Source organism: Clarias gariepinus, chromosome 5 (assembly GCF_024256425.1).
Source record: "Clarias gariepinus isolate MV-2021 ecotype Netherlands chromosome 5, CGAR_prim_01v2, whole genome shotgun sequence".
NCBI classification, from domain to species: Eukaryota; Metazoa; Chordata; class Actinopteri; order Siluriformes; family Clariidae; genus Clarias; species Clarias gariepinus.
The window spans coordinates 29,124,227-29,140,774 of NC_071104.1; the positions used below are offsets into that span (position 1 = coordinate 29,124,227).

Below are 16,548 nucleotides of genomic sequence, written 5' to 3' on the forward strand. Positions count from 1 at the left end.
CAAGGTCGCAGAGTCTGAAGGTAGTAAGGTCCAGGATAAGGTTTGCTTAGTCAGTGGTGGTTTGGGGAACCACGTCATCAGCTAGTGTTGCTGTGTTTTTAGGTTTAAGGTCAGCGCAGCCATCTACCAGCATGTTTTAAAGCACTTTATCCTTCTCTTTGCTGACCAGCAGTACTAATACCTGGTTTAAAATAAAATATAAAAATCTATATAGGGTATTGTGAAGAGGAAGACGCGAGACACCAGATCCAACTATGCAGAAGAGCTGAAGACTTCCATAACACCTCAGCAGTGCCACAGACTGACTGCCGCATTGCTGCAGTAATCCATACAAAGGGAGCTCAGACTTGAGATAGAGCAGTCTGTGTGTAATGAATCTATACACGAGTCCACTTTTTGAATTGAAATACTGAGATAAATCTTACACACACACACACACACACACACACACACTATGGGAAACCGCAAGCATGTTTAAACAACTTTATTGCAACATGCTCAAGTACAAAAACACATCCTTAAAATCTCAAAATTACTCATTAATCGTAGCTAATGGTACATAACATCAAAATTAAAATTACAACATATTTTAAGAGAAAGAAAATAAACAAACTAATACTTTCAAGTCATTTTACAAATGTTTCTTGACCAAAGTATTATTAGGTTCTAGAACTATATCAGTATCTTCATTCATTTCTATTCAAGTCAGAACCTTCTAAGATCACAAACAACCATTCAAGCAGAAACCTGTAAACAAGCAGCAGAGCATTGTTCAGTCATCTACAATCTCAAACAAGCTGTTTAGCTTGAGACTGCACGCCCGTTCCTCCTCTCGACTTGCCAACACCAGTCTATCGAGCTCTTTCAGTTGTTCTGTCAGAGGCATATGTCCCTTTTTTCTGTAAGGTAGAGTCACCTCAGCAGGGTCTTCGGTTTGTGGGTCCTGAAACAAGCACAAAAACTGCTTTAGGTGGTACAATTTACATAATTACAACACAATAAAAAGAGAGGCTACCAGACAGGGTTTTCGCTTTAATAAGCATTGTTCATGATATCAGTGGCACTAGGGACTACGGTGAGGTCAATGATAAGACAGCAAAATACAACATATAAACCTTTGTGATGCAGGCAGCAAATGCACTGGGGCTCTGTTTGGGAATAAGAATCTCAGGCATGGATAGCAGTGTGGAAGGCACAAAGAGGGGTATCGAGACCAAGTCCAAAGGATCCACTTCTAACCAACACTTTAGTTGCTCTTCAAACCTAAATATACAAAACACATTTTTCCGCTTTTATCCAGATGTTGGATATTATATTTACAGACACACCACAGATTCAATACAGATCTTGAATCAAATTATCATAAAACTCTTTGTTAAAGTAATTAAGGTAGTTTCTATCTAATCTCTCCATAAAACTCTATTGGAAAGACTTTAAATGACTAACCTCTGACTTTGAGCTTTCTCTTGTTCAATGCTGGAGAGGAGACGTTGAGGCAGCAGCTCTTGCGGTGAAGGACTGTGGGTGATGTCCAACACAGAGGGCATCTCCTCCGTTTCTATCTGATTTTGGAAAAGTCTCTGTCTGGGAAACCGTGCTGCTGGAGTCATAGTAAGTGCAGAACTTGAATTTGACCTTGGAGAAAACATCAATGAGTTAACAATCGGTGAGAATTGTATCACAGTTTTTTGGGTTGATTTTTAGTCTGAATCCTGACTATGCCACAAACTGGCTGCACTTTCTGGGTAAAAACAACGATATGCTAACATGCATTACTTTCAAAGTTTGAGCAGGGCACTCTACAGTCATAGGCAAAAGTTTTGAGAATGACACAAATATTAGTTTTCACAAAGTTTGCTGCTAAACTGCTTTTAGATCTTTGTTTCAGTTGTTTCTGTGATGTACTGAAATATAATTATAAGCACTTCATACGTTTCAAAGGCTTTTATCGACAATTACATGACATCTGTGCAAAAAGTCAATATTTTCAGGACCTCTGCAATTCGACCGGACATGCTCTCAATCAACTTCTGGGCCAAATCCTGACCAATAGCAACCCATTCTTTCATAATCACTTCTTGGAGTTTGTCAGAATTAGTGGGTTTTTGTTTGTCTATTGCCTCTTGAAGATTGACCACAAGTTCACAATTGGATTAAGATCTGGCGAGTTTCCAGGCCATGGACCCAAAATTTTAATGTTTTGGTCCCCGTGCCACTTAGTTATCACTTTTACCTTATGGCACGGTGCTCCCGCGTGCTGGAAAATGCATTGTTCTTTACCAAACTGTTGTTGGATTGTTGGAAGAAGTTGCTGTTGGAGGGTGTTTTGGTGCCATTCTTTATTGATGGCTGTGTTTTTGGGCAAAATTGTAAGTGAGCCCACTCCCTTGGATGAGAAGCAACCCCACACATAAATGGTCTCCGGATGCTTTACTGTTGGCATGACACAGGACTGATGGTAGCACTCACCTTTTCTTCTCCGGACAAGCCTTTTTCCAGATGCCCCAAATAATCGGAAAGAGGCTTTATCGGAGAATATATCTTTGCCCCAGTCCTCAGCAGTCCAATCACCATACTTTCTGCAGAAGATCAATCTGTCCCTGATGTTTTTTTGGAGAGAAGCGGCTTCTTTGCTGCCCTTCTTGACACCAGGCCATCTTCCAAAAGTTGCACTGCGTTGTGGGCAATGCTTTGTGGGTAATGCAGTCCAAAGCATTGCCCGCATTGGACTGCACTCCCGTGGCTATACCCCAGGTGTGTTGTGAAGACACGCCCCACAGAACTGGGGGGCGGGCTCAGCAGAGATCATAAGCATTTAAAGGACCATGCACTGAAACAGGTTGCTAAGAACAGAGCTAGTTTTTACCAGGTAAAAGTAGTGTTTTTTTTACACAACCATTGAGAATTTTTAATTAAAGTATATTACAAACTTTTTATTAGGACCCTAAAGAATCATTAACATTTAATGAAAAATGGGATGTGTGGGACCTTTAATAACAACAATGAAATGCAGTGGAAAGATTTTTTTGGGGATTAAGTTAATTTTCATGGCAAAGAAGGACTATGGAATTTATCTGATCACTTCAGTGGGTAGACGGTGTGTCATACTACTTTTAAATCCTTACCTTAGTGTGTTCTGCTGTTTCTCTTTATGGGTGCGTCTCACTGCTGCTACCCAACCCTCTGGAGGATAAAAATCTTTAAGTTGTTCTTTGTAATAGTACACCAAAATCTCTCCTTTGTCAGTGAAGGCATCTAGAACAGACAAAAAGACATTTACATTTAGGCATTTGGTAGACGCTCTTATCCAGAGCGACTTACAAAAAGACAGGGTGAATAGGTAAGAAAGCAGTCCTAAAAATCATTGCAAACATTTTAGAGCACATTTTTGTGCATAATATTTTTAAACTGCCTTTCAGCACACATTGTTCAGTGTCCTCACCTGCTATTACTGGATGCTCTGCCAAGTGCCAGTCTTTCAGTCGATGCTCTATGCAAAGGATTAAAATATCATCCCAGGGTATGTAATGAAAAGAAGACCCATCATACTCTTCATCCACACAGTTCTGCCGCAGGTGTTGAGCATGTACTCTTGCTAGCAGGTGCTCCAGATGTGACATGAGGAGCGGCTGGCTTTGGGCAGAGCTGGGGATCTGGGACACGTACTCGAATATGAATTCACACACATGGGGCCATGAAGCTATTGGAAGACAGAAGTTTGTTATAAATATGTATTTCTTTCAATTGCAATAGAACACACTATACAGACAGGATACAATATTGTTCCGTCAATGAACAAGGCATAATTTTATCAGACCTACCGTTTTGAGGAGGCCAATTCCACTTGGGAAGCTGAAGACTAAGTATTGTTTTTTTCATCCAGGCCAGGTGTTGTGGGGAATTCCAGTCCAGATGTGGTATAAGCTTTCTGTTCTCAGGCAAAGAGAATTCAGGTGGGGGCCAGGAGATTCCAACCAGTCTTTCAGAACTGACCACATCTGCCAAATAGGCCAGCACGCTGTTATAGAGTTGGATAACTACCTCCGGCTCCTGGCATGGCAGAGCTGCTTGTGCCCTCTCCTGCTTGTCATGAAGGAACCTGCTGTGAAACTCGCGACACAGCCCGCCTTCTACAAACTGTAGCAGGGGTTGAGAGGTGAGTACTGTAGAGGCTGGAGAGTGAGCAATCAGCCAGCGCACAGCTTCACCAATCTAAAAATAAATAAATAAAATTTTCCACAGAAATTATCCACTGATCACATGTAATATTTGCAATAATTCAGGCCTTAATATTATTAAGGTTGAAATGACCATACACTCAAAATTTACATTACATGAGTAAGTATATGTTCAAATAAAGAGAAAAAATTTAAATAGCCACTCTAGCAAATACAATGTGTTGTATAAACATTGAAATAATTGAACACAGACAAGGCTGATTCTGTGTACTGTACATGAGCATCTTTGACAGACGTTACTAAATATTAACGCATATGCAAATGAAAGTCACATGACAAGGTGTACCAAAAAAGAAAACCCGTCAGAAACCCAAACAAGTGAAGATTTTTTTTTGTAAGATTCCTTAAAAAGCTTGCATCATTTTTTGTGAGTTGGCTCTATGTCCGCCATGATGATTTTTTAAAGAAAATTATAATGAGGTTTCAGGTCATGTGATCTCAGTGCAATGGAACGGAGGTTGGGCCTAATTAGTATACTGATTTAGGCTACACGCAAAAAAAAAAAAAAAATCACTCATCATCGGTATCACTTATCATTTTTGTGAATATTCTTCTTATTTATATTTATAGCCTGAATCCATCCTTAATGCCACAATATCTCAATTCAATTCAATTTTTTTTTGTATAGCGCTTTTAGCAATTTTCATTGCCGCAAAGCAGCTTTACACAATCAAAAGAATTATTTAAGTTTGTATGGAATGTGAATTTGTATGTATAATATAATATAGATATAATATCTAATTTGAAAATGTGTTAAACTAAGGAAGCATGTGTTAGATTAAGAAGCATGACAACACCAACCTGTTTGGATCCTTGCAGATCAGTGACATTCCCAGACAGACGAATAACAATGTATTCTGAAATAAGTCCATCTTGAACTAATGTCTTTAACTTAAGGACTGTGAAATAAAAGTAAAGATAACTACATTACAAATTGATCAAACCTTTTGAAATGATCATTTTAAAAAAGTTAAAAGCTTATAAAACAAGGCAATTCTGTTTCATCTTGTGCTATTGTATACCTTCCTCTAACTTCTGATCATTAAGTGTTTCTTCAAGCTGTTCAGGTATCAGAAGTGCCAGGGGCAGTGCAGTGTGCCAGCCACTGGCCTGCTGAACCTGCTTTAGCTGAAGGAGGGCAGAGAGCAGGGGTATGTCCTCATCATCCAGACCAGTGCAGGGTAGAGGGGGCAGTAGCATCAGTAGGGAGCTGGTACCTAGGAGCTCATTCTTTTCCTCTAGTTGGCTCTGCCCCTCTTCACTCAGAGGCCCATGGCTCACCTACAGATAATTTTTTTTTAATCAATAATGATGATGACGACGACGACAATGTACAATTTCATCTGGTACATATGCAGTCTTGGATAAATAAACCTCACCCTAACATGATCATACAATAATCAAAATTTTTGATGGATTTTCAAAAGATTTCGTGTTTTTGTCCATATAAGCAAAAATGATTTCTTCTTGTTCAATATTGTATGCCTGTATGACTTAGCATTCTCTCCTTTCAGTAATATTAATATATGTGTCAGTGTCAATATGGTATCAGTTTTGCGTCTTCCTGCACTGTTTAAGAGAAGTTTAATATTAACACTAGTGTGAGCAGCAATATGGCTCATATGAGGTTCTCACCTTTACACAGACGTGAACTTTATGGGTCTTTTGTCCAATATCTCTCAAGCTGTTACCGATGATAAGAGTTTTGAGTTTCCCTTTTGACCCTTCAGTGCTCTCCTCTATTCTCTCTCCACCACCCAGTTTAATTTCAAGCCATTTGTTCAGTGTGCTAAAGTAAAATCATTAAAGAACAAAAGCATTTTAGACATTTTTCTATAGAGTGTGATGAACTTAAAGTGCAAGACTTAAAAAAAAAAAAAATTTAAGGTCAAGAGCTTACCTGCTTATGTCACCGTCCTGGTCACTGGGAAGCAGAAGAGCGGCTTTCCAGAAGATTCTGTCAGGTGGATTAGGTGTGCTCTCAGCCACCAGAGAGGGCAAGTCGAGAGGAGCCCACACACGCTGACTGAAGAAATTAAACAAAAGCACATCATTTAGCAGCATAAATAGAATTAAACCATATACTGTATATTACATACACACAACGGATCTTAAGTTCTCACCTTAACAACAAACTGTAATAGTAGTCTACTCGCATCTGACGGATTGTATCATCCCTCACTTTTAGTAACCTGTCATCACACAGAATCAAATGCAGTAAACATCTGCAAACAGTCATAAACATTAACATGCATTAAATGTATATTATGATAGAAGTTGTACGGTCACCTTGTGCAAGACACACACATGTTCCCTGCATTGCCCAGGTTGATGAAGCCTTGAGCAAGTCTGTCCAAAGATGTAAAGGACAGAGCACTTGGGACTAAAGCCTTCAGCTTGAATTTAGGGTCAACACAGCATGGGGCTGCAGGGAATCCACGCATTTGCCTCTTCAACTGTCTACGTACTGCTACCACATCACGCCACCTACAAACATGCGGGAGCACACATAAAATTATTAAATTTTGTGTAATTGAGTCTTACCAAAGATAATATTTCAAGATATATTGACTGATACAACAGTATAGGCACCTCTTAATAAACTTCTTCTGTATCTGACGTAATTGTGCACCAAGCACCTCTCTGACCAGGCAGTCAATCTCCATGTCAAGTGTTTCCTTCACTAAACTGCTACACACATCCTCTGTGCATCGAGCAACATATGCAGCCTTCTCCTCCAATGCAAGCCTGTAGAAATAATATTTGTTTAATATGTTTCCAGAAATGTATATTATTTGTTATATAAAAAAAATTCAAGCAAAGAAAAATCGACTGTAACAAAAGTATGTGAACAGGTGATTCTGACACTCATGTTTGTGGAACCTGCATTTTCAATAACATAGCAAATACTATAATAGCCTCTAATTGTCTGGGAAGGCTTTTCACCTGTTTTTAGTGTGTGGCTGTGGGAATTTCTCTATTAAGTATTTATAATTCTAAATATTGTATCCTAAAGATATTCAGTGGGGCTGTGGTCAAAGCTTGTTTTGTGCACAAGGGAATTGTGATGCTGGAACAGATTTGGGCACGTTTTGTTCCAGTGAATAGAAATTTAAATTCAACAACATATAATTTTTTAGTGCCAGTTTGGGGAAAAATAAGAACACTTATTTGTAACCATCAAGTGTCCACATACTTTTGGCCATAGTGTATTATTACATAGTTTTGATTAGTTTGAAGAGCAACTTTAAGTTTCATCATCTAATATAAAATTAACATTATATTGTATACTAACTTTATCTCCACATCAGCCATTTCCCTGGTGCACTGCGTAATGACCTCTTCACTGATTTCAGCACACAGCTCATAGCTCAGTTTGTCCAGAAAAGCCTCTCGTTCCTTTCTTTGCCTAAAAATATAAACACACAAAATTACACACGCTGGCAAATAAGATATGCTAGATGGCAACAATAAAATGTGTATGCACAGGAATATACACGATAAAAAAATGTAATCAGTGTCAATATTTAGCTTAAATGTCACTTATACATTCAACATTAAAAATTCTAAATTAAGAGTAAAATGCACCTTTCTTCCTCCAGCTTGCGTTTCTCCTCAGCAATTCGCTCCTTCTCAGCAGTGATCTCAGATTCAGACACTTCTCTTAGCATCTGAACCACAACCTCACTGACCAGGGTCTGCATCTCACTCTCACTCACACTGTAAACAAGTGGATAGGTGTTCAAATTTACTAACATATTGAAATATTAGGATCTACTTGGCAAAATATGAAAATTAGATTTAAAACTTACTGTCAATCAAGCAAGCTAATCATGGCTAAAGGTTTACCTACCCCAGAGCTGCAGAGACATACTGAGCCCCAGCTTTAGCTATGTCCAAGACTTCATCTGCCAGAAACTCCTCTACCACAGACTCCACTTCTGCCATTAAATCCTGTAGGGAGCACAGAATGATGCTGGTAAATAAGAACATATGCATTCATCTATTAATCATTTTTCCTATATCGATTGAAGTCATTATTTTAAAAAGTCATAAAAAGTAAAGGTGTCTTTTTTTTCCTGAAACATCATTGCATGATCTCACCTGGTCCGAGTAGGCTGGTTCTCTCTTTGGAGATGGTGGTCTGATAGGCTGGGGCTGCTCTTCAGGTTGACCAATAGGCTGGAACATAAGCTGAGGGTTTACTGGAAGCACTGGTAAAATATGTTGTAAGGATTCTCCAGTCTCCTGTGTGTCTTCATGCTGGGCCAGCTCCACTGCTGCTGGGGGCTCCATGACCAGCCTAGGCTCTGTCAGCAATTTGGGTTTGATCTGAGGCCTTGTCTCCAGTTCAAACAGAGGTTTCACTGAAGAGAAGGTAATTAACCCAGTCATGTAGCTGTGTTACACACTTAATATATATCTGAAACCACACGCTATGTACAATTTTGATAGTTTTTGCTTCTAGTTAGTCATTAACAAAAGCATCTAATATGCTCATTAAATCCCTGGCAATAGAGTAGAGTCCAAATTGTGCATTTTGTAGGGGACCACAGAAAGATAGTTGGATTTTCAATTTAATTAAAATAAAATTTTAAACATAATTTTGTTGTAGTAATTACTAGATATGAATAATTATAAGTGAGAGAACCTTTATATCAACTACAAGATATGTTGACTTACCTTTTGTAACAGCTGGTACGGTCTCGAAGGAAGCTAAATCTCCCCTGAATTTATTGTTGGAGTCAAAGCTGCAGACTGGTGTGTGCTGTGGCGGGTTAGGCAATGGGCCTCCGTTCACAACCTCCCCAATCAGCACCGTCTTCTTCTTCTCAATGGCAATTGATCTCTTTGGAGGAATGGATAAATCTGGTTCCTGATAGGCAGTACGGCTCAACTCAACCATGCTAGAAAAATTTTTTTACAGTTAGTATACTAATACTGTTCGCTAAATCTTTCCAGAAAAGAAAGAAAATGTTGAGAATATAGAAGACCTTACCCATCAGCAACATTAAGGTGATAAAGCTGAAGAAAGTCAATAGCTTCAGATGCATTGCGAAACATGAGCATTCGGACCAAGTCCTCCACAGGGAAAGTGGTGGACCTCTGAGAGCCCACAGTGTAGGCTATATTCAAGACTTGCAGTGCAGTACACCTTACCTATTATCATAAAAGTAAATTAACCAAAATAACTGGTAAATTAAATAAAGTATACAAGATATAAAAATCACTGTTCTTTTCACCATACTGAAGCTGTGCGTCACACAATGGTGCCTTAATCCAGTCACAATACAAAACATACATCCTAGTAAGGCTATGTTTACACTGCAGGTCTCGATGCCCAATTCTGATTTGTTGCCTATATCTGATTTTTTTTGACCGTCTGTTTACACGTTCTTTCAACTATGACCCATATCCGATACACGTGTTTACACTTGCCATGCCATCTGAAACATCGCGCATACTTAAAGGGAGGTTCTTGCGCTACACACTAGCCAAGATGGACGAAGGTGAAGTATGCTTGACGCTCTGCGATATATGCAAAGTTCGCAAAACGTCACCATGGTTTTAAAACGGAGGAGGAGAAAAAAAATGGCATAATTGCAGCCTGCGCATATGCTTCAGGTGCTTTTCCTTTTCCATGTCACCTGCGATGTTATAATTCCACACACGCTTCCACCGGAGAATACCATTACGTCATTAAACCGCGTTTAATGATGTACAGAACGCAACGATTTGTCTGTTTACACGACAATCACATTAGCACATATCTGATTTATATCTGATTTATTTCTACATATGAAGGAGGCCTGAAACTGAAATCTCGAAATATCGGAATGCATGCGTTTTTTTCCTGTTTACACGGACATAGAACATAATCAAATATGTGTCACATATGAGCAAAAAAATCGGAATTGGATCACATTTACCTGACAGTGTAAACGTAGCCTAAGATACAACCCCTGTGGAACATTTGTCAAAATCTATCTGCAAAAGAGTGGGTGCTGGAGGTCTTCACCCACCCTATAATGAGACACACCTATTTACTATTTACCTACAGTAGTTTACTCAGGTCCTCTTGCTCTTTAGTCAAATACAAGGAGTAGATTCTAATTTGATAAAAATTTACCAACTAACAAACATATCAAACACAAATCCCAATCTTACTTTAAGTTCATAATTTCTTGGAGCGGAATGAAAATTGAATACTTCTGATGCACATTTAAATCATGTCAATGTGCTTTTATTACACTGAGTTGAAAGTTTTTTTTTTATTATAAAAATGTACAAGTTTAAGCTTTAAAATGTATGCTTATTTGCCTACACAGCACTCACTTGGTTAAAGTATCTGTGGAGAATACAGCCAGATAGATAAGATGCTGCTTTCACCAGTTTGAAGAATCTGACAAAGTTTTTGCTGTTAAGGGCTGCAAAAGCCTGGACTGCAAACTTCATCTCCACAGAATCCCGGACCTCTTTACGAAATTGCTGAATCTCGCTTTTAGGAAGAAAAAAAAGGTTATCTTTATCATATCACTGCAACATACAAAGGTTATCTAAGCAAATATTGGGGTAATATATCAAGCCATAATCTAAATGTAATACATTTTTATTACTATCCAGAAGCATACCGAAGAATATCACCATCATTGAGTTTGAGCAGAACACTGTACTGGCGGAACTCTGCCTCTCTGGGGCAGTACACATCCTTGGTGGCCAGGTCTTGATACATTTCCTTCAGGCTTTGAAGGCACTTGGTCATGTTCTCATTATTAATCTTTGCATCAAAAGACATCATAGGCTCCTGACACAGATGGTGGGCACAGTGGATATGGAAGCGAGTACATTTCTCTAATAGCAACACAGTCACCGGGTCACAGAGGTGCTGCTGTGTAATATCCTGCGGAAAACACATGACATGTACATGTCTACAGTAATGCAAACCAATACAAGTTTTAAATCAGCTTTTAACATCACCACAAAGAGTATATGTGTATATAAATAACAGTACTGTGCAAAAGTCTTAGCCACCATATTATATGCTGTATCAATTTTGTTGTATATGTTTATCATGTTTGCATAATTATGTACAAATGTATGCATGTCTGTAAAGAAAAAAAGTATAGTACAAGATACTACAAAAGTAATATAGTACAAGTACAAAGTTACCAGATGAACTCATATACTCCAGCAAGCTCAGTAAAACCCAACAGCAGTTTTACTTATAGTACTGTGCAAAAGTCTTGGGCACATACAAAAATATGGCATGGCAAAAGATTCTTATGAAAACATTTCTGCATAAAAGAAACTTCTATAAAGAGCAAAAAAAGGAATAAAATAAACAGGAGTGAAAACTCACATTTTTTTTGTTTTAGACACAGATTTGTGAAGTTTTATAAGAAAACAGCTGTTAGGTTTTACTGAACTTGCTGGAAAACATGAGTTCTTCTGGTAACTTTGTCACACTCACTCCTTTCTATTTTTATGCAAATCCCAGAAGCATACATTAGTTTTTTTTTGTTTCCATCTGAAAACTGGTCTGTCTTTACTATATTTTTTTCTTTACAGCCATGCATATATTCTCCTGTAATGTTATTTATTTATAAATGTTTAAGTTATATATAGAAATACTGAATGATTTTGTACATAAGTGAAACACAGTGAAACACACCTTGCGAATTCCTCTGGTTCTGTTCCAAACAAAGTCGTACCAGTCTCGGTAGTTTCCCTCTCCCTGGTCCATTATCTGAGTGACTAAATAGTCCATTGTCATGCTTAGGACTGGCAGAGGCCGTAGCTCATGGGAAAGAGGCTCTTCCTGGTCAGCCGACGATCTGCTGTATTCTTTAATGGCAGCACTATGGTCCACCTGTAAGCACAACAGATTATGGATCTCTTACTGATCTTCGGGCTGGACGATCAACAGGAAATTCCTTTGAATACATTAAGGCTAATAAGAGTGATGCAAAAATATAACTTTCTATTTAACACAAGTTAGGAATTTTATTGGATTAGTAAAAAAAATATTTGAGGTTAAACCTTTTCTGTATTTGGAAGAAGCTCAAAAATGCTGAGTTGGTTGCGAGTCTCTCTCATGTAGCGCTCCTTCTCTGGGCACATATCTGGACACGTGCCCACAAAAACCTTAGACATGTCCAAGTCAGTTCTCTTTGGTCTCACTATGCAAAAAAATAAAAATAATAAATTAATCAATATACATGTAAAGCAAAAATGGCTGAAATAGCATGCAGGTGATTAATATTGTATATTTACACTGGCGAAGAATCTTGTCTCTCTGCTCAAGAAGACGGTACTTTTCCTCTGTTGTTTCAGCTATTTGACCAGCCAGAGGCTGTAGTGATGACAGCATGATCATTGGACGATCTACACTGTGTCCCTCTAAGCTCACGTCCTGCTGGGGGTCACTATCAAACTGGAGGGTTTTGGCCACAACAGGCTTCTTAACAGGAGATCTAAAAGAACAAAACATTCCTCAATAAACTGTATTAAGACCAAGGGGGCTTAATAGTCAAGCTGTGTATACAGCTTTGGAAAGTGGATTGAAATATTGCTGATAAATTGGCTGTTGTTTGTGTCAGGTTTTATAAAACCTAGAGATAAAACTAATAAAAACCTTTAAGATGTACTATAATAAGATAATTTGAGAGTTTACCCCTTAACAATGGAGGTGCCGGCAACAGGAGATCTGGGTAATGGTTTTCGCACTGGTGTGAGCTGAGAGCCCTCTGGTCTTAACTCCTTTTCTGCACTAACCGCATCCTTGACTTGTAAAGTTCTCTCTCTTTTTGTGCCTGGACCTAAAAAGGTGAACTTTACAATTACAGTACTGTGCAAAAGTCTAAAGCACATGCAAAAAAAATATGCTGTAAAGAAATTATGTCCTTTAAAACAATAAATATGTGCACTAAACAGTAAATAAAGTCAATAATTGGTGTGACAATCCTTTGCTTAAAATATAGTCTTGGGTACAATTTCCGACAGGTGCAGTTTTATAAAAAAATTAACGGCTTAGTTTTACTGAACATTCTGCAGAACCGGCCACAGTCCTTCTGCATGCAAAACTCCGAAGCTTTTTTTTTGTCCCCCCTTGAAAAGTGGCCTTTTACACAACACACTGCTTTCTTTTCTGGCTGACAGATTTAAAAAACTTTTTGTAAGTTTATTTATTTACGTTTTTTGCAGGAGTACTGTACTTTTTTTTTAATAAAATATAACAAAATTAAAGAACATTCATAAAATAGAGGAGGCCTTAATCATAGATTTGTCATATAATGACATTAATAAATTAACTACAGCTACTAAACACAGTTAATGCACTCACTTTGTTTCTTTTTTTGCCAAAATATTTGGAGTTCACTTGATTGGAAATGTTTTCCCTTCTTTTTGGCCATTGCTGCAGATGCCTGTAAGAGAGGTAAGCACTAGCATTACCAACTGATACAATTAACATTTAAATCTTAACTACCTGCACACAAAAGTACTTAAAAGGCACATTTGCTTATATATAAACTTACATGCTCATAGAAATGTACAATAGCAAGGCTCTTTTCAGGTCTGCAGTACACTCTGAGCACTTTCCCAAAGTGAGAAAAATGTTTTTTGATTAGCTCTTTCCGATTTAGGTTGGGTGGGATTCCCTTGCACTGTATGATCGTGAGTTCAGACGGAGATAGACCAGACAGGCTATCAGTGCTCTCTGTACGTCCAGTTCTTCGAGATGGAATATCAGTCTGTACTTCTGGCTCAGAAGCTGCAAACCCAGAAGCAGACCCATTTAAACATAACAGTATTAGGTCAGTTTACATCTCAAATGAAGATTTATCCTGGCTTTGCAAGGAAAATAAGTACAAAACATATGAATAAACTCACCAGGTGTCTCTGCTTTTTCTAGAAAATGTCTAATAGGATCCTGAGGTCTAGGTGGGGTAAGTGGTGCATCCACATGTGGAAGTGGGGGGTCTGGTCTTTCTCTAGAAGCTTCAATGGTTTGCCCTTCTTTTTTCATGGTGTTGCCTTTTTCCTTTTTTATATCACTTACTGCATTTTGAAAAATTCCACCTCCTCCTAGACTCCTAATAAGGGGTCGCTTGGATGGATGTCTAGGGCCTACAGATTCACCTTGTCCTTCCTCAATTTTTGAACTTTTTCCTTGACTAGCATTCGAGTCACTGATTTCTTCTTTCCGTTTCATGCCCTTCCCAATACTTGCAAACACCGTGGCTCCTGAAGTCTCCTCATTTCTCAGTTCTGGACTTTCTTCACGTTTTGAACTAATTAATGCAAATACAGGTTGGCCAAAAGCTTGCTGAGGCTGAATAACTTTTGCAGAGAAGCTAAAAGCAGAAGAAACGCTGGAAATGCTGGTGGATTGAGCAGTAGCGGTGGTGGTGCTGCTAGTGGTATTGACAGGTTGAGAAAACGTGAACTGGAGTCTGTTTCCACCAATCAATCCACCTGTAGTCTGAGACATGCTAGCACTTGTAACAGATGCAGACGGGACTGCTCCAGGCTGGGAAAAACTGAAACCTGGAGTGCTTGGTTTTGCACTTGAAAAAAGTGACACACTGGAGCTACCAGGACCAGTGATATCCGAACCACCTGTAACTGGCTTAGGTGGACCAAACGGCTCAGAGGTTGGCACAGGTTGAACACTGGGAGGTACCGGACTCACACTGAAAATAGGCTTAAAGACAGTTTCTTTTGGAGATTTAAAGCTAAATTTTGGCTCAAACGCACTAGTCTGTGTATTTCCCTGGCCACTCAGAGCAGAGCTTGTGGAAGAAAAAGCAGATGGCTGACCAAAAGATGGCTGAACAAAACCGGACTGAGATCCTTCAGTGCTCATGTTATTACTAGGCAGTTGTGAGTTAGTAGAGGAAATTCCAAATCCAGATGGAGTTTGTCCAAATCCAGTAGTCTGACCAAATCCCGAGGTCTGGCCAAAAGCTTGCACTTGACCAAACGCAGGAGTCTGAGTCTGTCCAGTAGAAGGTGGAGGCGCTCCAAATCCAAGTGTTGTCTGACCAAACGCAGGTGCTTGAGAAGTAGAGGAGAAAGACAAAGATTGTCCTAACCCACCACCTTGACCAAAAGAGGGAGACTGACCAAATGATGATGATGTTTGGCCAAAAACAGATGTCTGTGCAGCAGACCCTTGACCAAAAACCGACGGTTGGCTAAACGCTGAGGGTTGGCCAAATGGTGACTTCTGCCCAAAGCCAATGTTGGGAGGCGTGCTGCTTGCACCCTGCTGGCAAAGTGACTGAAACAGGCCACTACTTTGACTGACATTACTAGGTGCCTGGAAAGCACCTTGCTGTCTACCAAAGACATTGTTCGGGTTCATGATGGGTTAATAGAGACTGGTATCAGGACTGTACACTATAACAAACAGGCTCACTAATAAAACTACTTTTTCCCAGTATACTACATGACCTCTTCCTACACACAGATAGAAACTGATCTCATTTTATCTCTGAAGATGTAGAATAAAGTTTATATCTCCCATCAAAACCTATCTGCTGTTCTTTAAAACACCTCACGCAGGAGAAAAACATAAGGAACAACAACACTGAGCTAGCTAGCCTTAAAGGTTCACTTTAACAGATTAATTATCCTAATATAAGTATTGTGGGCTAACTCGCTACGACTTCGCTAACAGCGTTCGCTGGCTCGCACACTGCACGGCTCACCATACAAAACTGTAATCATTTCCTCGGTTAAATCCCATAAATACAGTCGAAATGCACAAATCCACATAAAGTAGTTTTTGTTTATAATATCAGCGTCGACGTTTCAGCACTGAACAAGCTAACAACGCGCAACAACATTGTCTTCTTCTTCTTCGCTGTAATGGCGGGTTCGTTCCTAACAAATCTACAACACTACTGCCCCCATCTGGAGAAAATGGGAATTCTTCCAACGGTCAGTCAAGGTAAAACACACTATATGGAATAAAGTACAGTATTTGGCCAAACCTGCAGTAACGTTATATCCAAATACATACAGTTTACTTCAATATGGAGTTGGTCCCCATTTTACAGCTTCCACTCTTCTTGACAGGCCATTCATTTTGTAGAGCATTTATGATGTCAGGCACTGATGTTGAAGGACTGGCTTACAATCTCTGTTCCAGTTTATCCCAAAGGTGCTTGATGGAGCTGAGGTCAGGGCTCTGTCAAGTTCTTCCTTATCAAACCATGTCTCTATAGACACTTTTAGATCTTTGTGCACTGGGGTACTGCCATGTTGGAATAGAAAAGGGCCTTCCCCAAACTGTTGCTACAAA

At 39.1% G+C, this 16,548-nt stretch overlaps 1 protein-coding gene across 1 annotated transcript; it reads right to left on the reverse strand.

Annotated features, from left to right (window-relative positions):
- Positions 1-482: 482 nt before the first annotated feature.
- On the reverse strand, positions 483-16,094 carry mcm3ap (minichromosome maintenance complex component 3 associated protein). The gene is made up of 28 exons (XM_053496468.1): positions 14,130-16,094; positions 13,775-14,010; positions 13,582-13,663; positions 12,913-13,057; positions 12,513-12,712; positions 12,279-12,418; positions 11,911-12,108; positions 10,871-11,139; positions 10,575-10,737; positions 9,238-9,398; positions 8,922-9,145; positions 8,343-8,605; positions 8,092-8,192; positions 7,827-7,958; positions 7,534-7,647; positions 6,831-6,986; positions 6,528-6,725; positions 6,362-6,430; positions 6,139-6,264; positions 5,874-6,027; positions 5,261-5,519; positions 5,040-5,137; positions 3,822-4,212; positions 3,443-3,700; positions 3,126-3,255; positions 1,447-1,635; positions 1,116-1,263; positions 483-943 (listed from the first exon to the last, which is right to left on the reverse strand). Exons 1-28 carry the CDS (start codon positions 15,604-15,606, stop codon positions 773-775), a joined length of 6,252 nt encoding a protein of 2,083 aa, XP_053352443.1. The 5' UTR covers positions 15,607-16,094; the 3' UTR covers positions 483-772.
- Between the last annotated feature and the right edge of the window lie 454 nt (positions 16,095-16,548).